This window comes from Rhineura floridana, chromosome 3, assembly GCF_030035675.1.
Source record: "Rhineura floridana isolate rRhiFlo1 chromosome 3, rRhiFlo1.hap2, whole genome shotgun sequence".
NCBI lineage: Eukaryota > Metazoa > Chordata > Lepidosauria > Squamata > Rhineuridae > Rhineura > Rhineura floridana.
The window spans coordinates 133,818,135-133,839,964 of NC_084482.1; the positions used below are offsets into that span (position 1 = coordinate 133,818,135).

General features: G+C 41.1%; 1 protein-coding gene across 5 annotated transcripts in view; it reads right to left on the minus strand.

Annotated features, from left to right (window-relative positions):
* PBRM1 (polybromo 1) overlaps positions 1-21,830 on the minus strand; it is a 109,333-nt gene that overhangs the window by 84,081 nt on the left and 3,422 nt on the right. For 2 of the 5 annotated variants that reach the window (XM_061617985.1, XM_061617989.1), the window contains exons 1-8: positions 20,651-20,691; positions 15,774-15,929; positions 14,822-14,919; positions 14,210-14,357; positions 11,585-11,725; positions 10,126-10,242; positions 9,447-9,515; positions 8,570-8,668 (exon numbers count right to left, since the gene is read on the minus strand). In XM_061617985.1, the coding sequence (XP_061473969.1) occupies positions 8,570-8,668; positions 9,447-9,515; positions 10,126-10,242; positions 11,585-11,725; positions 14,210-14,357; positions 14,822-14,919; positions 15,774-15,929; positions 20,651-20,689 (867 nt within the window). In that variant the 5' untranslated portion in view covers positions 20,690-20,691. Of the gene's footprint in view, positions 1-8,569; positions 8,669-9,446; positions 9,516-10,125; positions 10,243-11,584; positions 11,726-14,209; positions 14,358-14,821; positions 14,920-15,773; positions 15,930-20,650; positions 20,705-21,830 lie in introns of those variants that run through there. The other 3 variants (XM_061617988.1, XM_061617987.1, XM_061617986.1) reach the window with 3 other exon arrangements.

The following is a 21,830-nucleotide window of genomic DNA, read 5'->3' on the forward strand; positions in this document are numbered from 1 at the left end:
CAAAAGCCGCTGAGAGATCAAGGAGAACCAATAGAGTTACACTCCCTCTGTCTTTCTCCCGACAGAGGTCATCATACAGGGCGACCAAGGCCGTTTCTGTACCAAACCCCGGCCGAAAGCCCGATTGAAATGGATCCAGATAATCAGTTTCATCCAAGAGAGCCTGGAGTTGGCGAGCGACCACGCGCTCTAGAACCTTGCCCAAGAATGGGACATTTGCTACCGGCCTATAGTTGTCAAGATTATCAGGGTCCAAGGATGGTTTTTTTAGGAGCGGTCTCACCACCGCCTGTTTCAGGCGGAGTGGGACCACTCCCTCTCGTAGAGAGGCATTGATCACCTCCTTGGCCCAACCGGCTGTCCCATTCCTGCTAGCTTTTATTAGCCATGAAGGGCAAGGATCCAGAGCAGAAGTGGTCGCCCGCACCTGTCCAAGGACCTTGTCCACATCCTCGAGCTCTACCAACTGAAACTCATCCAATAAAACAGAACAAGACTGTGTTCTGGACACCTCATTAGGTTCAACTGTTACAATACTGGAGTCAAGGTCCCGGCGAATGTTCATGATCTTGTCCTGAAAGTGTCTCGCAAACTCATTACAACGGGCTATTGATGGTATTATTGCGTCCTGGGGACCAGAATGTAAAAGTGCCCGGACAACTTTATAAAGTTCCGCTGGGCGATTAACAGATGACTGGATAGATGCAGCAAAGTACTGTTTCTTTGCTGCCCTCACCGCCTTCATATAGAGCTTGGTAGAGACCCTCACAAGTGCATGATTACAATCGTCGGGAGTTCGCCTCCATTTGCACTCAAGCCGTCTCCGTTCTTGCTTCATCACTCTTAGCTCCGAGGTAAACCAAGGAGCCAATTGAGCTCTGCACAGGAGAGGGCGCATCGGGGCGATCGTGTCAACTGTCCGAGTCATCTCCGTGTTCCACAGATTGACCAGGGTTTCGACAGGATCGTCAGTTTTATCAGTCGGAAAACTCCCTAGAGCCCTTTGAAAACCCTCAGGATTCATTAGTCTCCGGGGGCGGACCATCTTAATTGGTCCTACACCCTTGCAGAGGGGAGAAAACAGTGTGAGTCTAAACCTCAGTAGGCGGTGATCTGTCCATGACAAAGGAATAGATGTAAAATTCCTCACTCCCAGATCACCATCCCCTATTCCCATGGCAAAAATCAAGTCTAGAGTGTGCCCCGACACATGCGTGGGGCCAGTAACAAATTGAGACAGCCCCATGGCTGTCATGGAGGTCATGAAGTCCTGAGCTGCTCCAGACATAGCGGTCTCAGCATGAATGTTGAGATCCCCCAACACCAAAAGTTTGGGGGATCGCAACAAGTCCGAGACCACCTCTGTCAGCTCAGTTAGGGAGACTGTTGGGCAGCAGGGTGGACGGTACACCAACAGTATTCCCAGTCTGTCTCGCTGACCCAACGTAATGTGCAGACACTCCAGACCATTAGCCACCTGGATAGGGTGCCTAACAAGAGGGATGGAACTCCTATAGACCACAGCGATTCCCCCTCCCCGACCCTCGGATCTACCCAGATGCTGAACCGAGTACCCAGGTGGGCACAGCTGGGAGAGATTAACACCCCCCAGATTGCTCACCCAGGTCTCGGTAATACATGCCAGATCAGCCACCTCATCCACAATTAAATCATGGATGAGGGAGGTTTTATTATTTACCGATCTGGCATTAAAAAGCAGCAACTGGAGATCCGAGGGTTGACTGATAGAACTACCAGCAGTCCTGTGGGTGTGAGGAAGACTGGAACACGGCACAGCCACCAGTTGTCTGGGCCGAGTTCCCCTCAGCTGGCTTGTCTTCCTCACAACGCCATACCTCCCATTACCCGTCACTACGCTGACAGGGGCCCCCTCTGGTTCTCCCTCCCAATACACTAACCTCTTGCCCAGGCATGTCTTGTTCCTGTTATCTGGGCTGATTGCAGGTATTGCCACCACTCACCATACACTCAGAGGCACATGCTACCAAATTCTTCCAAGCTACACAGCAAGCGGATTGGATTGTGAAAGACCAATCCAGATTTTGTTTGCATTTTGACAAATTTGTAGGGCAGTCCAATATCTCAGAGAGGAGATCAGGTCTCCTGCTCCACTTGTGCGTTCACTACAGCTGCCCAATTTCCCTGGTTTTTAAAGTTTGATAGAAATATCTGTGGGCTATAGGTGTGTTCTTAAACCACAAGGGTTTTTTTGCTTATTAGTGAATTTCTCTGCTCTTTAATCTGGGAGGTAACAAATGGGATCCTGTGCAAGTTTGCTGAGAATGGATTGATCATTTGCATGCTTATTGAGTTCAATGGGATTTACTCCCCTGCAATCATGCTTAGGTGATGTGAAACTGACTACAGGGGATGGGGAGGGGAGGCAGGGGATGGCAGCAGGGAGGAGGAGGGCAAGTTTGATCAATACAAAGTTTATTGAGTTCAGTGGGATTTACTCTGGTGCAATCATGCTTAGGATAGGTAAAACTGACCATGGGGAGGGAGGGCTGGAGTGGGCAGGGGAGGAAGAAGGAAGAGGGGAGCAGAGGAAGGAGAAGGAAGGGAGAGGAGAGGGGAAGGAGGAGAAAGGCATTTGCATGCTTATTGAGTTCAATGGGATTTACTCCCATGCAATCATGGCTAGGATAGGAAAATTGACCATGGGGGGGAGGGGAGAAGAGAAGGAAAGAGGAAGGGGAGCACAAGGAGTGGGAGGAGGAAGGAGGGGATTGGAGAATGAAGAGGGGATTGCAGAGAGAGGAAGGGGATTGGAAAGGAAGGGGAGGGGTGAAGGAAGGGAGAGGGAAGGGACAAAAGGGCGGTGATGGGAGGGCAGGTTTGATTATTTGCATGCTTATTGAGGTCAGTAGGATTTACTCCCATGCAATCATGCTTAGGATAAGTAAAACTGACCATCGGGGCGGAAGAGGGAGAAGGAGGGGACTGGAAAGGGATTGGAGGACTGAAGGGAGGAGGAGGGGAGGGCAGGTTTGATCATTTGCATGCTTTTGGAGTTCAGTGGGATTTACTCCTGTGCAATTATGCTTAGGATAGGTGAAACTGACCTGGGGGAGGCGCAGGGAGGGGAGGAAGAGAGCAGGAGGGGGAGGAAAGGTGATTGGGTGGGTGGGCACTGGGCAGAGGGGAAGCCCCTTTCCTTTCCAAAAGGAAAATATTGTAAATAGTATCATTCTTTTTCAGGGTTTCCCCCACCATTTTATTCTACAGCAGGCACATGTAGCCCCCCACCCATTTAAACCAAAGCTGTCACTGGCCATATCCACACCAGAGCTTTATTTCACTTTAGGCAGTCATGGCTTCTCTCAAAGAATCCTGAGAACTGTAGTTAGTGAAGGGTGCTGAGAGCTGCTAGGAGAGGCCCTGTTTTCCTCACAAAGCTTCAATCAGAGCAGCTGACTGTTAAACCACTCTGGCCACTGGAGCTCTGTCAGTGGAATAGGAGTCTCACCACTCTTCACAAACTACACTTCCCAGGATTCTTTGGGGGAAGCCATGACCGTCTCAAGTGAAATCAAAGTCTGGTGTGGCCCCCTGATTAGCCAAGCCAAGCAGCTGTGAGGCTTTTAGAACACTGACAGTTGGTTCTTACTGAGCATGTCCAGCCTTATCATTAAGTGCAATGCTAAATTCCTTTAATTAAAAATGTCAGGCATTATTTTAACTTTTAACACCACCTCCACCACCCTTCCCAGTGGGACTGCTGCCTGGCAGACGTGCCTCCTGCAGGACCAGGTCCCAGGTACCCAGCCAGCTGTGACTGATTTCCATCACCTGTCCCTCTTTGGAGGGATACATAAGCCGGCTGGCTGAGGTGGCCTGGGGTTTTGTCTTTTGTTTTGCTACTTTTTTTTTTTTTTGGGTGCCATTGGTTTTAGCTATGGGTGGGTTCGGTTTCGTTTTATATTGTAGTTCTTGGGTTTTTATGTAGTTTGTATGTTGTATTTTACTTTATCTTGTACGCCGCCTAGAGTGGCCGCTTGTGCGGCCAGATAGGCGGCCTAGAAATAAAATTTATTATTATTATATTATTAAACTGCAGAAGATAAAGGTCAGCGTATGGGGCAAGGTCAGTAATAGAATTACAGGTACTCTGTGAACATGGCTGTTTTTTAATTAATTTCAACAAATTACGAGAACTCTGACAGAAAAGAAGTCGAAAAGGGGTCTGTTTTCCCCCTTTTTACACTTTGAACTGTCAATTCTCTCTGACTGTTTTGTGTATCACCATGAAAATTTAGAGGGTTATTAATCAAGCGTTTTGGAGTTCAGGACTTTTAAGTTTTGCAAGGTTTCATTTTGCACTGAACTTATAAAAAGCATCAGAATGACATGGGGGGTATTTTCAATTTAACATTGCAGAATGCAAAAAATCCATGCAGACTATAGTATACAGCGACCTTTGTGGCTATATAATAAATATGAACTATCTTTGAATAAAATGGTTATAAGCAGAATAAAACTGGTAGGTTACTTCAGATATAATGGCAACGTCTCAAATGCTACAAAATCAGCCCCATAAAAGAAAAATAGACTTTTCAAGTAATAGAATAGACCTTTACTGAATTAATAAACTGATAACCATTTTTAAGTATCAAGCATACATGTACAAGATCAGCAGGAATTCTGTGTTTAATAATTTGCTCTATACATGAGGAAACAACCCATGATTTGTTGCTGTGTCTTAACTGACACCATTTGATAAACCAGGGTTTTTGTGAATGGTCAGCAAACCAGGATCCAAAACCAGTTTGAAGCTGGTTTGCAAACCTCAAATTGGGCAAACTATGGCCTGACATTATATGCAAACTGGATGGACTGAATGAGGGCCAATAAACTGAAACTTGATCCAGACAAGACTAAGATCCTGTTGGTGGGTGGTTCTTCTGACTGCTTGAGTGGCATGCGGCCAGCTCTACATGAGGCCATATAACACCAATTCTGTTACTGGCTGCCTCTTTCCTTCTGAGCCCAATGAGAAGTGCTTGTTTTGATTTACAAAGCTCTTTATGTCTCAGGACCCCAGTATCTTCTGGAACACCTCTCCCAATATGATCCTAGCCAGATTCTTAGATCTTCTTCTAAGGCCCTTCTCCTGGTCCCCACTTTGAGGGAGGCTCAGAAGGTGGTAACAAGGGGGGCTTTTCAGTTGTGGCTCCCCATCTGTGGAATGCTCTCCCCAGTGTCCACCTGGTGCCTTCATCAACATCTTTTTGGCGTCAGATAAAGGCTTACCTTTTTTCCCAGCCATTTGATAGACTGAGATTATGTTGTTTTGCTATTAGTGTGCTGCCAAGCTTCCTGTGGCTGTTAAGGGAATTGTTTGTTCTGCTTTTATGATTATTATGTATTTATATTTATTCTTTTTAATGTGTTGTAAGTCGCTTGTAAAGCTTTGGATAACAAGAAACTAAAAAGTCTAAATCATCATCATTGTCGTCGTCATCATTTGACAAGTCATGCTTGGATGTTGGCCTGTTCCAAAGCCACTGTTTGGGATTTCATCTGTGGATTCCCAGGAAGGTGGCAAAAGATGAAAACCACATAAATCATTTGCCTGTTTGTCAGAAACACATCATGACTTAAAAGTCTAAATAACAAGTTAACACAAATCATCATTTGGCATTACATCTCAACCATCTCTCTTTCTTCATTATTCATTATTATGAACGAAAAAGTTGGGAGAAGCTCCAGGTTCAATTTATACTTTTGCCAAATAGAAAAACAACACCACTTAATTATTTTTTATTTTAATCATGCCCTCATAAGTATAGCACCACAACAGGGCTTATAAAAGGGTATTTGTTTCTTTGTGTTGCTTTTCATGTACAGTAATTTTTTTTATTGTAACTTTGATTTTGTAAGCCACCTTGGGACCTTGCTGTAGGGCAGAATATAAATCCTTTAAACAAACAAACAAACAAACAAACAAACAAACAAACAAACAAACAAACAAACCAGTTTGTTCCAATCCCATATGGTTCATCCATCTTTAACAGAAACAGTCAACTTGTTTCATAATATAGCTTGGAAACCAGATTCTCCTGCCAAGGGAAATACTATTGAAGCAGCAACTATAAGCTACTTCCCTAAACTTCACTAATTGAAATTTAGGGTTGCATCACAACCAGTCATTCCCTCCTCCTACCCTGCAGCCCCCCCAAAGTCTCTCTAGATGATTCAGGATCCCTCCTCAACTGTATGTGGGCTGCAGTTGGGAGGGGTGAGGGGAATTGCCTCAAATTCGGCGGAGGAACCTTGCACTAGTGGAACTTCACAATACTATCTAGAAGTCAAATCCAAAACTTCTTGTTACAAACTTGACTTGCTTTTTGCACTACAAGTTTTTTGCCTACAGCACAATCCTACACATTTTTATTTAGAAAAAAAGTCATATTATGTTCAAGGGGCTTGCTGTCTAGTAGGTGAGTTTGGGATTGGAATTGTGACACTAAGGATTTATATTTTGCTCTCTGTTAGCTTATACACATGTAGGGACATTCAGCAAGATCACATCTTGAAGATTAACTGTCCAAAGCTATTTAAATGTAAAGGCTGGTTGTCACTAGGTAGAACAATTTTTCTCCCCAACATGGAAAGTAAATGACTATGCTGTTTGGTTGGCAAAGTTTAAATATGCAAAATTTGCAAAATAATAAATGCAGAGGCAAGTCATCAAAAGCCACATATTTTTCCTTCTATAACAAACCAGAGTTAAAAATATGAGACAGTTCTTTAACCCAATATGTTTCTTTTATCAAAATACCAGGGATTCAATTTTAAGAGATTATAGGTTGAATTCAGTGAAGTTGTACTCAAAGCAGACCCATTGAAATTAAATGAAACTAAGTTAGTCATTTTTATTAAGTTCAGTGGGTCTACTCTGAGTAGGACTAGCACTGAAAACCACTTTATGGGCTGTAACCAACACTGCTGTTCTGCTCTTACAACTTCCCTCTCCACTCCCCTGCAGCCCCCCCCCCACTTTCCTCCCTTTTTGGAGGGACAAGTTATAAATTTAATAAATAAATAAATCCTGCTCAAGAGGATTGGTGGACTGTCTAAAGCACTTTTGGGGGGCACACAGAGAGGAAAGGAAGGGGAAGTCTTGCTGCATGACTGGAATTGTGCTCATGCAGCATTAGATTGTTGTTATGTACTTTCAAGTCGATTTTGACTTATGGAGACCCTATGAATCAGTGACCTCCAATAGCATCTGTTATAAACCACCCTGTTCAGATCTTGTAAGTTCAGGTCTGTGGGTTCCTTTATGGAATCAATCCATCTCTTGTTTGGCCATCTCCTGTTTGGCCTTCCTCTTCTTCTACTCCCTTCCATTTTTCCCAGCATTATTGTCTTCTCTAATGAATCATGTCTTCTCATGATGTGTCCAAAATAAGATAACCATAGTTTCATCATTTTAGCTTCTAGTGATAGTTCTGGTTTAATTTGTTCTAACACCCAATTATTTGTCTTTTTCGCAGTCCATGGTACACGCAAAGCTCTCCTCCAACACCACATTTCAAATGAGTTGATTTTTCTCTTATCTGCTTTTTTCACTATCCAGTTTTCACATCCATACACAGTGACCAGGAATACCATGGTCTGAATGATCCTGACTTTAGTGTTCAGTGATACATCTTTGCATTGGAGGACCTTTTCTAGTTCTCTCATAGCTGCCCTACCTAGTCCTAACCTTCTTCTGATTTCTTGACTGTTGTCTCCATTTTGGTTATTGCCTGTGCCAAGGTATTGATAATCCTTGACAAGTTCAATGTCCTCATTGTGAACTTCAAAGTTACATAAATCTTCTGTTGTCATTACTTTAGTCTTCTTTACATGCAGCTGTAGTTCTGCTTTTGTGCTTTCCTCTTTAACTTTCATCAGCATTCGTTTCAAATCATTACTGGTCATTAGATACAACATTTTAAACCAGCTTATTTTTTAAGAGGCATTTGATACAACCAAAATATTTAAAAACTAGAAGGACTCTCCCCTTGCTAGCTTCACTCACCAACCCCCAAACTCCATTCCCCTACCACACCCCAACCCTCCTGCCACACCTCTAGGCAACCCCACTCCCCTCACCAACCCCCATCCATCAGGCACCCCCACTCCCCTCGTCAACCCACTTGCTTCACCTGTTCCACTGCCACTGCTCCATGTTGCCACTACCCCATGTTACCCTGGACAAACACGGCCACACAAGGGCCTCTACAGCGCCTGTCCACCCACCCAGGCTACCATCACCGCCACATCTAAGCTGTCCAGTTGCTCTCCAAGACTGCCACCACCGCCTTACCTGCTTGCCAAGGCAGATGGTGTAAGCAATGTGCAGATGAGGGGGTATAAGCATTCATGCTGCACTTTGCAATGCCACCTGTCTGTGGTGCTCTGAATTGTACACTGTGTTGTTTACATTTTTATTATATGTTAATCCACTGTTATCTGCCCTGGCCATTATTACTTAATGTGGCACAGTGATACAAGCAACTGAACCCATTTTTTTTAAAAAAAATCTTGAACTAACCTTGAATACTTGAGACCCAGGTTCATTGTAAGTTTTGGCATTCTTAACTAATAGATCTATGTCCTTAGCCATTGCATGAATGCTTTTATAACTTCCATTCTAAAACAAAACAGATAACAAAAGAAAACTTTAGGGGTTTGTATGTATTAATTTTAATTCTGTCAAGTTTGTCACCATTATCCAAGCGGGAGCAACTACTAAACTGTGAATGCTACAGAAAAGTAGAATGTAATCATAAGTTGAAGTTAAATGTTACAAATTGACCCTACAAATTAAAAGGCAACTGTGCAAGAGATATGTATACAAAATTCAAAGTGTCCAAATGTTTCCTTCATAGGAAAATCATAAAGCAGCAATAGGCAACTGGTAGCCTGCAGGCTAAATCCCTGTGCTGCTTTGGCTCTGAAAAGTGACTAGTAAATAAATAAATTTGGCCCATAGATGAACACTAATTTGCCCACAACTAACTATTCCTTTCTAGTAAAAAAGGACAGAAGAGGCTCTTCTGCCTTAGCTCAATCTCCCATCCCTACACAACTGGACGATAAACTGCCAGAAATGCCATTGTCTTCTGGATGTCTCCTGCACACCATCCAAGAAAGTACAAATACATGGTTTATTAAGCTGAGAATGTTAAATCTAAATTGGCCTACTTAGTCACCAATTGTCACTATTGTAGTGATACAAATGAATTATTTTAAGTCCCAAAATGTACATGTAAAATGACCTCTATAGTGCTATCATTAAGCTAAGCATTTACCACCAGGTGGTCAAAGCTCTACATTAAAATTCATTAACATAAATATTTACTTTTAAATTTTCTAACTACTTTTATAAAAGCTGAATTCAAGTTGAACCCCCAAAAGTTATACTGCACCTGTATTCGCTGGGCAATAGTCTTCAGATCTATGGGCTCTTTAATTATTGCATAATAGTCAGGATATTGCTGTAAAACAAAGATTATACACTCTTATCATTCCATTTGAAATAAACATAACTATCATCTATCAATTATCCTATCACCAGTTTGAACAGAAGTTCCCCAATTAGGGCTGCAATTCTAAAGATGTTTACTAGAAAGTAAATCACACTGACTTAAAGGACTTAGTCTTGAGCAAACATGCTTAGTACTACACTGAAGAAAAGGAATTTCTTAAAAACAGTGCAGGCACACAATCTGAACTACTACATGAGTTAGCAGAAGTTACTGGAGAGTGTGGTGTTGTATTTAAACAGCATGTGAATGCTTTTTCATCCCCAACCCCAACATTTTTACTTGGCAACTCCAGAGAAGCTTTCTTGCAAGTTACTGTACTTGAGATACACAGCCTTTTCAAACAATGTTTCCTTCCATTGTTATTATGAGTTGTTTGTGTGTTACTCTGGTTTTGTTCACATAGAACTGCCTTAGAACCAGTCCATATCATTACGTATATGAGGCTCATGAACTTGATCGTACAGTCCAAAGAGTACTGATGTCCAACTTCAATTAAGTTCAGTGGGACTCTGCAAAGAAAGCCTTCAGTTTACATTCAAAATTCAGCATTATTACTCACCACTTTAGAGGGAAGCTTCTGAAAAAGTTCACTAATGAGGTGGCCTGATGGGTTTGTGGCTACAACTACGGCTTCAAGAAGCTGGTCAAGAATTTCTTTTAAATAACCTGGAGAAGACTGGCACAAAAATGATATCATAAAATGATCTGAGAAAAGATTATGATTGGGTGGTTGTTCCTGGTTTTATTGGTACTAAGATGAAAATATTGGTTCCCCCTTTTACAAATTAAGGAAAAATAGCAATGACATAAACTACAATTAATCCGTTGGAAGCTAGTCTGAATAAATAAAATAGGATTACAAGGCATGTTATCAGGCTTTAAAATGTGTTAATATATTTATAAAGAAAAAACTTCTAAAGTTTTAAGTTATGCTGTGTGTGTACATGGACACTATCTCCTATTCTATATTTGTGTTAGAATCTCATCACGGTGGAGGGGCAGGCCTCATCTCCATGGAAACATGCAATGGGGAGAACAAAGTGGGAATATGGCCCCCAAACTATGTCTGTGCAAACTCTAACAATGCTGAGATCTTCTCTGGCAAAGCAGTGAGGACAGAGAGGGACAGTGAGAGCAGGAAAGTGGCAGTTTAAAGAGAGGTGTGAATATACTGGAAAAGAAGTAATACGGAGGGTTGGGTGTGTATTTCTTAGGTTTTAACAAGGAGAAATGATACAACACAGAAGCTAACATCAAAAAGTTAACATGGGTACAACAGAGTCTTTTCCAACTCCCTTCTTGCTGTATTCAAACATTCCTGTTTATTAAAAGCAACACCTTCCTACTTTACTCCTATCTCTCCCATTGTTTAAAATGGTGTGTGTGTGTGTGTGTGTGTGTGTGTGTGTGTGCGTGCGTGCGTGCGTACGTGCGTGCAAAGGGGTGAAAAGGAGCGGGACGAGGCAGCATGGACATGGGAGTGAAAGTGTAAACAGGAGTGCAAAGTGGGGCTGCAGAACAGAAGAGAGAAGCGGCTTCATAAATGGTGAAAAGAAGGTGAAAAGAGAGCATAGTAGCTGCATGGGATGAGAAGGGATAGCTCTAGTCTATGGGGTTATCATGGTGGTGGGGGTTGGTGAGTGGAGCAAGCAGGGGCACAGCCCCTAGTTTTAATATATGACTGTATCTATAACTGCCTTGAGAACGTACAGCTGGCCACTGAAGAGAGGATATAAATTTTAATAATAAATAACAATTTAATAACTAGGGAAAAAGCAAAGTGTTACTTATAGGGCAAAGAATATGTGATTATTTCAGTTACATGTATTCAGGTTTTGTTACAGGCTTAGGCTGTAATCCAATACACACTTACCTGGGAGTAAGTCCCATTGAACCCAGTGGAGTTTATTTCTGAGTAGACATGTACTGGATTGCAGCCTTGGTTCAGTGGGGCATGGTCACTTTGCTCCCTTTTGTATTTTAAATGTTTATATGTGGTTGGTAAAGCTCACACTTACTATTTCAGAAATTGTCCCTTGATTGTCATGGCCCTCGTCATCCTCATCCTCATCAGCATCACCCTTCTGAACAAACTCATTTTTTGTGCGTATATATAAATCCCACAATTTGCAGGCAGCCTTATATTCAGGGGAATCTGGCTGTGTGAATGAACCAAAGGACCTGTTTGTTAATCAGTACTTTCCCAATCATTTTTAACATCTAACAAATAAAAGAACAAATCCATTAATTAAAGTTACACTACAAATGAAAGAAAGAATTTCCTGAAAGTACACAGAAGAGGAAATGGAGAGATTTTATGCAGAAGTACAGGATGAAATTGATCACACACCAAAACAGGATGCTCTGATAGTCATGGGGGACTGGAATGCAAAAGTAGGGAACAGAGAAGAACTAGAAACTGTGGGAAAATGGAGATAGAAATGAAGCAGGAGAGAGACTTATTGAATTCTGTAAAGCCAATAATCTGTTTCTTGTGAACACATTTTTTCAGCAACTGAAAAGACAACTGTACATGTGGACATCCCCAAATGGTCAATATAGATATCAAATTGATTATATAATTGGAAGCAGAAGATGGAGAAGTTCCATACTTTCTGTGAAAACAAGAAAAGGAGCAGACTGCGGTACAGATCATGAACTGGTAATATCGAAAATCAGAGTAAAGCTAAAGAAGAACAAAGCAATCATAATGCAAAAATACAATCTAAATAACATCCCAGAAGAATTTAAATAAGGAGCAGATTTGAGGCTTTAAACCTAGCTGATAGAGAACCAGAAGAACTATGGAGTGAAAGAGACATTATCAGGGAAGAATGCAAAAAGACAATGCCTCTACTTAAAAAGAGAGAAAGACAATGGATGACTGAAGAAACTCTTAAAATGGTTAAGCACAGAAGCAAAAGGAGAAACACAGTTAGAACCCTAAATGCAATAATACAGCGACTAGTACATAGTGACAAAGAGAACTACTACATTATTGTACAGAAATAGAAGAGGACAATAAAAAGGGAAGAACAAGAGCCCTGTTCCAAAAGATTAGAGAAATGAAAGGGAAATTTAAACGAAGAGTAAGGATGTTGAATAATCAACAGGGGAACACACTGACTGACCAAGATAAAATAAAAGATGGAAGCAATATACTGAAGAATTATATAAAAGAGATGCAAGGATGTCAGATTCATTCATGGAGGAACTGTATGATGAAGAACCAGAAATATTAGAATGCGAGGTGGAAGCTGCTCTCAAAATACAGGCATACCCCACTTAATGTCGCTTCACTTAACGTTGCCTCGCTATAACGTACATGCTCCATTTGTCCCCATACCCCGATTAACATTCGCGCACTTCGCAATAACGTACACTTTATTGGCATGACACCGCTGCCATCTAGTGGTGATTGCGTGCAGTACAAGTGAAGACAATTGCTTCACTTAAAGCTTATTTTCGCTTAAAGTATACTCTCCTGTCCCATTGCGAACGTTAAACGGGGTATGCCTGTACTTTGAAGAAACAAATCACCAGGAATAGACAGCATACCAACTGAGTTGCTCCAAGTTGCTAAGACTGAATCTGTCCAAATTTTGACAAAAAATTGTCAACAAATATGGAAAATTAAGCAATGGCCCACAGACTGGAAGTGTTCAATATACATCCCAATTCCAAACAAAGGGGATCCAAGGGAATGCAGTAATTATCGAACTATTGCCTTAATATCCCATGCAAATAAAGTAACGCTCAAGATTCTACAACAAAGCTCTTTACCATATATGGAGTGAGAAATGCCAGATATCCAAGCTGGATTTAGAAAGGGAAGAGGCAACAGAGATCATATTGCACACATATGCTGGATAATTGAACGGACCAAGGAATTTCAGAAGAAAATCACCCTGTGCTTTATGGATTACAGCAAAGCCTTTGATTGTGTAGATCATGAAAAACTATGGAATGCTTTAAAAGAAATGGGGGTGCCACAGCATCTGATTGTCCTGATGTACAACCTATACTCTGGACAAGAGGCTACTGTAAGGACGGAATAGGGAGAAACTGATTGGTTCCCCATCGGGAAGGGTGTGAGACAGGGGTGTATTTTATCACGCTATTTGTTTAATCTATATGCAGAACATATCATATGGAAAGCAGGATTGGACCAAGATGAAGGAGGTGAGAAAACTAGAGGGAGAAATATGAATAATTTAAGATATGCAGACGATACCATACTGCTAGCAGAAACTAGTAATGATCTGAAACAAATGCTGATGAAAGTTAAAGAGGAAAGTACAAAAGCAGGATTACAGCTGAACGTCAAGAAGAGTAAATTAAGTTCAACAGAAGAACAAGACAGCAAGAGATAGACTGATTCCAAAAAGGAAGTCACAGACCTGAACTTACAGGATCTGAACGGGGTGGTTTACAACAGATGCTATTAGAGGTCGATGATTGACGGGGTCTCCATAAATCGTAATCTACTTGAAGGCACATAACCCACACATACAGTGTACACTGTGAACAAGTTTTACAGACTTAGCAGTACAGGAAATTATTTACTATATAGAACCCATTTATAATACAACTAACTGATAGAATATGCTAATAGCAGCTTTTTAAACAAAATATTTTATCACCTTATAATATGATTTTGCATTATTAAATAGCAGCTGGAAGTCAGCAGTTAGCACGTTCACATCATCATATTCCTCCATTTTTAACTTCTGTTGGATTTTCATTAAATCAATGGGCTGAGAAACCACTTCATAGTAATCTGGCTGATTTCTATTGTATGAACAAAGTTATTGAAAATACAATTAATGTAACAAACATATAGCACTTAACAATATGCAAGCTTTTGTATACTACATTCTAAGTGGATAGTAAAATATAATACCACTAGAACAACATTAGCATACAGTTAAATAAACACTATTTTACCACCATTCTCTTCTTCATTGCAGTCCCTACACAACAAATCCTATCCTGCGAGTTGAATGACACTCAGAAATGACCTGGGATATGAAGTAGGGAGAAGGGGGAGGTGTGTAGTAGGAAGGGGAAACTGGGCTGAGGAAGCTTCTGCAAAATGTTTTTTGGGAGCACAGGGAGCTGCACTGTGGAGGATGGGGCAGGTAACTCCACTCGTTAGCATATCCTTGCAGTCACACCTCTTAGGATACAACTCAGTCATTCCAGCAACAGCAGCCTTATCTTAGAGTTCTTATAAGTTAATCTCACACACTTACCTTCTTTTGGGGGCCCTAATGAAAAGTTCACACAGAAGCCTCCCTTGTTCATCTTTGTAATCTCTGATGGTGTTGTATAATTCATGGCATACAGCAATCTAAAACACAAAACCAACCGTTTAAAAAAACCAGTAACCACCCAACTGTAGTAATACTTAGGAAACAATCAAATAAAATACTAAGTAGTTAAAATGTTTCACAAGCATTCTGTGTATTCTTTTAACAACCCTATACAGACAGGCAGCATTACTTCCCCCATATTACAGGCTGGGGATGAAGGGCGATAGCTTCGATTAAACTACCTGGTGAATTCATACCTGAACTGAGATTTTAAGTAGGGACTTCTAGTCTTATAGCACATGCTCTTAGTCACTCCAATCTACCAACATCTGGCAGATTTAGAGAAATCCAAGAAGCCCTACCTAGACCAGAAGTGGGTCTAGAATTATACTACAACTTCTTGGTCCAAGAATAGCAATCATGCATCCAGTCTATGTTCATAGCCCAGCTGAAAGGTTAGTTTCCAATATTTATCATATAAACCAATGAATTCCAGTGAATCTAGTCTCCATAAATATGATGACAACCAGGAACAGAAATAATGAAGTTTTGTTTGTCCCTGGACATGTTAACTCAAGTTGAACAATCACTCTAAGCAACCAGTCCTGCCAGTACTAAGAGAGCCATAACTCACCTTTCCTCAGCAAACCTGAAAACTCGAGCAAATTGAAATACAAAACATACCTGTAGCAATTCCAACACTTCTTCAGTATTCCCCAGTATTTAATATGAAAAATTCTGGAAGCAAGCTTAACAGTTTCAAGAACTTTAAAAAAAAACTTTTTAAAAAGACTGAGCTACAGTCTTACTTTCTCTTGCAACTCAGATTATTTTAAAAACTCATACATCACACAGTAGCCTGGCAAGCCTATATATATGTATAAATACTTACAGGATCAACAGTGGGGAGGTTGGAGAACTTTCTTCTCTTCCTACTTGGGCCTGGTGTGGTTGTGGAGTGGTGACCATCATCAAAATCTCCTCCACTGGCACTGCTAGAAGGAGAGGTAGCCCTTCGCCTCTTGGAACCCATGGAATCCAACTTCTTCTATAATAAAGAAAAGCGCTCTTAAACATGAGGCTTTCTATCCAAGATCTCAGAGGTGACAAGATATCAAACTTTGAACTCTACATACGGTAGTTGAAATAGTGCCATATTTTTAATGGCACACAGTTAAACTCTTGACCAACTTTCTGCAAGCTTGCCCAATAAAGCAATTCATTTTAAGGTATGGGCTGTTTTTTTAAGGCAAGTCATCACTGTATTATCCAAGCACATGGAAGACAAAAAACATAAATGAAGTAATGAGCATTAAGGTCAAGACAAATGCAAGAACTCCAATCCTGCTGCAGTGCTCCTATTTGTACTATAGATTTTACTACAAATTTAGCTGATATTCTGGGCTCTCTTTGGGAGGAAGGGCAGGGTGTAAATTTAATAATAAATTAAATAAATAATTGGTAGAACAGACAACTTTTAAAATCTATTTTACTAACTTTTTTTTAATTAACATCTACCCAGTTCAGGCAAGCCTGAGAAGTCAATTACAAATTTCATTGTAGCCTGAAGCATCTGAGAATGCTAGAAAATCAGCATGATCCCAAGCAGTAGTGGACAATGTGGTGGGGTGAAGGAATTTACTTGACCTCTAGGCAGGTGAGTCACTGCTGCTTACCAGGGCAAGGTGGCAGGAAAGGCTGTGCAGTTCAAATGCACTGGCTGGAGCACCAAATTGGTTACGCTGGTGCATTTACACCGTGCTGATGTTGCCACCTAACACCTTCCTCTCCTGGTGAACAGCAGTGACTCACCTACCAGGAGTTCAGGCAATTGCCTTCGTCCTACCATGCACTACTGGTCTCAAAACCTAATAGCTCATTGGGTAGCCACAACAAAACCTCTCTCTTCTTGGTTAGAGATCCAATATCATTAGCAAAAATTGCCACCCTGGGCTCCTGCTGGGAGGAAGGGCGGGATATAAATCAAATAATGAATGAATAAATAAATAAACAGATAAATTCTGAATGAAAGATGGCCATGCAGCAGCAAATAAGCTTTAAAAATTGTCAACTCTATACAATCCAAAATTTTAGTGCAAAAAAATCTTTCTGAAGAGCTACTTTACAGGCCAACACAACTCTGTTCAGACATTTTTTAAAAGTTTCTGCTATACAGTGGATATATGCAATTTGTCAGTCACTAGTTATCAGGGCTGTGGAGTCGCAGAGTTGGAGTCGGAAGCAATTTTGGGTGGAGTCGGAAGAAATGTACCGACTCCGACTTCAAAATAAATTTTGATTGACAAATATTTTAAAATATAAATTCAAAATGTCAAAGAAGCTTCCCATGAAGTCAGCTGTAGTTGAGCTTTTCACCATAACTCAAGATGGAAAATATTTTGTGTGTCAGTGTATGACACAGGACCCAGATGGAGACAAATGCTGTGATGCCAAGATCAGCGCATATTCAGGCAGCAATAAAAATGCTCCTATGAGAGCTTCCAATTTAAAAAGACATTTACAGCCCTTTCTAGGGCTGTGGAATTGGAAGCAATTTTGGGTGGAGTCGGACAGCAGAAAAATAGAGGAGTTGGGAGTCGGAGTCAAAGGTTTGGAGTACCGACTCCACAGCCCTGCTAGTTATTATCTCAGTTTGATGTTTGACAACCCTACTACTTTTGCAGGCCCAAGCAAGGCAGCAAAAAGCAGGAGGTTTATGACCACAATATATGTCTGGTAAACTGCATGGCTTCAAGGGCTTGTATTCAACTAAATTTTAATCACAGTAGACCCATTGAAATTAATGGATCTAAGTTAGTCATGGTCAGTATTTTCAATGGATCTACTCTAAGTAAAAGTTGGTTGAATATGACCCAAGAGCCACACGTTTTACACATCTGCTAAAAATTAAAATAAATTTAAAAATTATTGGGTGACATCCAACAATGTTCATCTGCCTGTACAAGGGGACTTCCCCTTCCTCTCCTGCAACCTCGCCCTCCAAATCTGCTTCAGGGGGTTAGAAGTAATCTGTTTTCTAAGCTAACCTAGCACTTACAAAAAGCTATCTCAAGATTTTGAGAAGGAAATATTAATCAAAAGCTGTGATATTGTTACCCTAGTTAGTGGTAATGGAAAACTGAGGCGCAGATTACGTATTACACCAGCTATGATGTCTACAAAAATTGCATCCCCATGGCAAGTCTTTGCACATCCCTTCAGTAATGTATGATGTTAGCGTCATCATACTGAGTGTTTCCTTCATCCACCAGATATAAACAGTTAGACAAACTTGGAATACAGAAACTCTTAACATGACAATGGTGTGCCACATAGTAGAACTTCCAGATACTACTGCAGGAAGGAGAACTTAACCCAAGAAACATGTAATCCTTCTCTCCGGTCTATTTCACACAAAACCCCTGATCTAGGAAACCTCTGTTGCATTGAAGCCCATTTCAAATCAATACAGCTCAAGTGAGTCATAATAACCTTGCACTATTGATTTCAACAAGACAGTATGCAATTCGAACTACACTTACCTAGGGGTAACACCCACTGAATTCAATAGAACTTACCTCTGAATAGACATGGTTAGGACTGTGCTGTTAGGCACGACTAATTTTCTCTGGACTGGAATCATTACATCAGGAAAGCAGGCATTTTTCCATATAGAGCAGAGTGAAGAACCTTTTTGGCTTCACCAGCGTGATGCTTCTCAGGGTCGGCCTTGCAGGACAATGTGGCAGATGAACAGAGCCACCCACCTATCATGTGACATTATAATGATGTCACATGGTAGACAGGTAGGTAGTCTTGTCCATCTGTCAAAATTCCTCATGCAGGGTTCCCAACTACCTGACAGCCAGCTGGCTGGCATTTGGGAAGTGCAGCACAAGGAGCATTGCTAGCCCTATTCTCAGCACTTTGGGAAGCGGCAGCTGCAGTGGGAAACAAGGGGATACAAGCTTCTTTCTCCCCTTGTTTCCCCCTCCCCACTATCACTGCTGTGGAAGATGTGACAAAGAAGCTTTCTTTCTTGTATTTCCTGCAGTAGCAACAGCAGGGGGAGGATGAAGGCAGAAAGGAATGTCTTTTTTACCCTTTGCCACCCCACCCCTACTGCTAAAAGCGCAAGAAAGAAGACTGCATTTTACAGCTTTTCTGTGGCTGCATGTGCCTGTTCAATGAGCAGAATTTAACCCTCCAAGATGGGTGGGTTTAAAAGCTGATGGGATGGGGTTAAATCCTGTTGCATTGGCTGCAGGCACCTGTTCCCTCCTGGGAACAGACCCCTGCAGCCAATGCAGAATCAAATCCTACCCTCTCAGCAATCAGTGGATATCACAAGTAATGTCAGCTAATTGCCAAGGTTCCATAATTTGGAGGAAATGGCCTCATGGGCCATACTGGATCCCTAGGTGGGCCAAGATTGGCCCATGGGCCAGAGGTGCCCCACCATGACATACAGACATGCCATAGGCTGCTATGCCAAATGGCAGTTTCCTGAGCAGTGTACTAGTACAATCAGAAGAACCCTGATGGATCAGACCAAAAGCCTATCTAGTCCAGCATTTTGATATCACAGTGGCCAACCAGAGGCCCTTCAGAGGCCCACAAGTAGGACATGAGCACAACACTATCCGACCTGCGATTCCCAACAAATGGTATTTAAAGGCCTACTGCCTCCAATACTGGAGGCAATATAGCCACCAGGACCAGCAGCCATGGATAGCTTTATCCCTCTGTGAATTTCTGTAATAAACAAGAGTTTTAAACACAGATTTCAAAATAAAAACGTGGTTTCATGCTGAAAAACATTTGAAGGCTTTTGGTCTGATCCATCAGGGTTCTTCTGATTGTACTAGTACACTGCTCAGGAAACTGCCATTTGGCATAGCAGCCTATGGCATGTCTGTATGTCATGGTGGGGCACCTCTGGCCCATGGGCCAATCTTGGCCCACCTAGGGGTCCAGTATGGCCCATGAGGCCATTTTCTCCAAATTATGGAACCTTGACAATTAGCTGACATTACTTGTGATATCCACTGATTGCCCTCAATGCAAACTGACTTCTCAACTTTTCTCCAAATTAATGGCTAATATGAAGAATACGCAGTTGAGACTGAAAGAACCACCTCTACATTTAAACAAAATGTAATCTACTATTTTAATTATTATTTTGTAGTCATCTGATGAAACTAAGGCCACAGTGAACTAATTGACCTGAGATGTTCAGAAAGGGTGAAGAACAGCGTATATAGAATTCATACAGTGCAGACTAAAAGAGAGGAACTTGGCACAGTGAACTTATTTCTGCAACACATATAATGCCATTCTGATGCCATCAAATCGAGCCTTATACAAGTAATCCATCATGAAACTATCATTCCATACCAATACATTAAAAAACAAATAGTATCACTGTCAGTGTACATTAATATTTAAACTCTAATTCCTAAATGAAAATGAAAATAAATAAAATCTAACTGGCTTCCATTGTGGTAACTAACATAAAATAAATTGCACATACAGACCTACAAACTCCCCCAAGTTAATATCCACACCATTTTTTAAAAACAAATTATCACTGGTCTAACATACTTCCAGTCAATATCTACATTTCATTTTCCAAGAACTGCTTATAAACTCGGGAATGAGATAAATGAACACGCATCATCTATCATGCCAAATACAAAACAAAAATGCCTGAGATGTGTGAAAGACAACAAAATGGCACACATATTATCAGTAAATTACCAGATTTACCAGAGTACAACCAGCACCACGAAAAGCCAGTCTCCTCATTATGTCTGATAGGCAAGTAAAGAAACTGAGAAAAGGCAAATCCTTAAAGCACCAATTCAGCAGAAGTATTAGTACAGCCAAAACTGAAAGAGAAGACAACAAAACAAAAGAAAAACAAAGAGAAAACAAAGGGAAGAACAGGTAAATTAAGGAATCAAGAAGAATGGTTAAGGAAAGATATACCACAAAACAGAGAAAAAGCAGGAACTATATTAGATGATTGGCATTCCACAAAGACCCCATCTACATAATGTTTTAAACTAGGGCTGGGGAACCTGTGGCCCTTCAGTTGTTGTATTATCCATGATCATTAGCCCTGCTGGCTGTGGTTAATGAGAGAGTCCAACAACATCTGGAGGGCCATAGGTTCCCCAGCCCTATTTTAAACGCAGAAGAAAAAATGCATTCTTAAAGCATGTAAACAAAGGGTGCAATCCTATTCTGAAGAACAGTAAGAGCTCTATTCAGTGTTACTGTTCTACTAGTGCAGCATACCTCCACACAAGCAACAGGACTTCCCACTGCTATCCTCTGCAGGGACCAGTGCATCCTCAAAATCTGCTCCATGGGTTGGAGGACCCTCCAGAGCAATTTTTGAGGGCACATGAGTAGAGGAGAGAAAAGGAGAGGAGAGGAAAGTGAAGTCCTGTTGCGCAAGAGGAACTCCACATTGTAACATATACAGAATTCCAGGAACAAAGCTATAATTACACAGGGTTCCCCGCCCTTTTAGCATAAGCAGTTTACAAATCAGAATAGTTTAAATATTTCTTAATATTTCAAAGGACCTGTTGAGTAGTATCCATAGTGTAGTGACAAAGAAGAGTTCAAAAATAGCAAACGCTAGTTAGTACTGTCCCCATCAACAAGATACATGCATTTATGTTCAATTATGTCAATAATTATATTTATTTTTTTTAAATACAAGACTATGCAAACACACACAAACTCCATCTATGTGGAGAACCAAGCCGCATCATTTATTTTTTTGAAATAAGGGATGATTAATTTTGATTAATACCCAACTTTGTTTTTATGTTACATCCAAGCCAGGAGTGGGAGTAGAATCCATGAGCCAGTGCTGAGGTGAAGTTACAGCCTGGTTATTAACACAAAATGAAAATTAACCCAGGAGAGACAG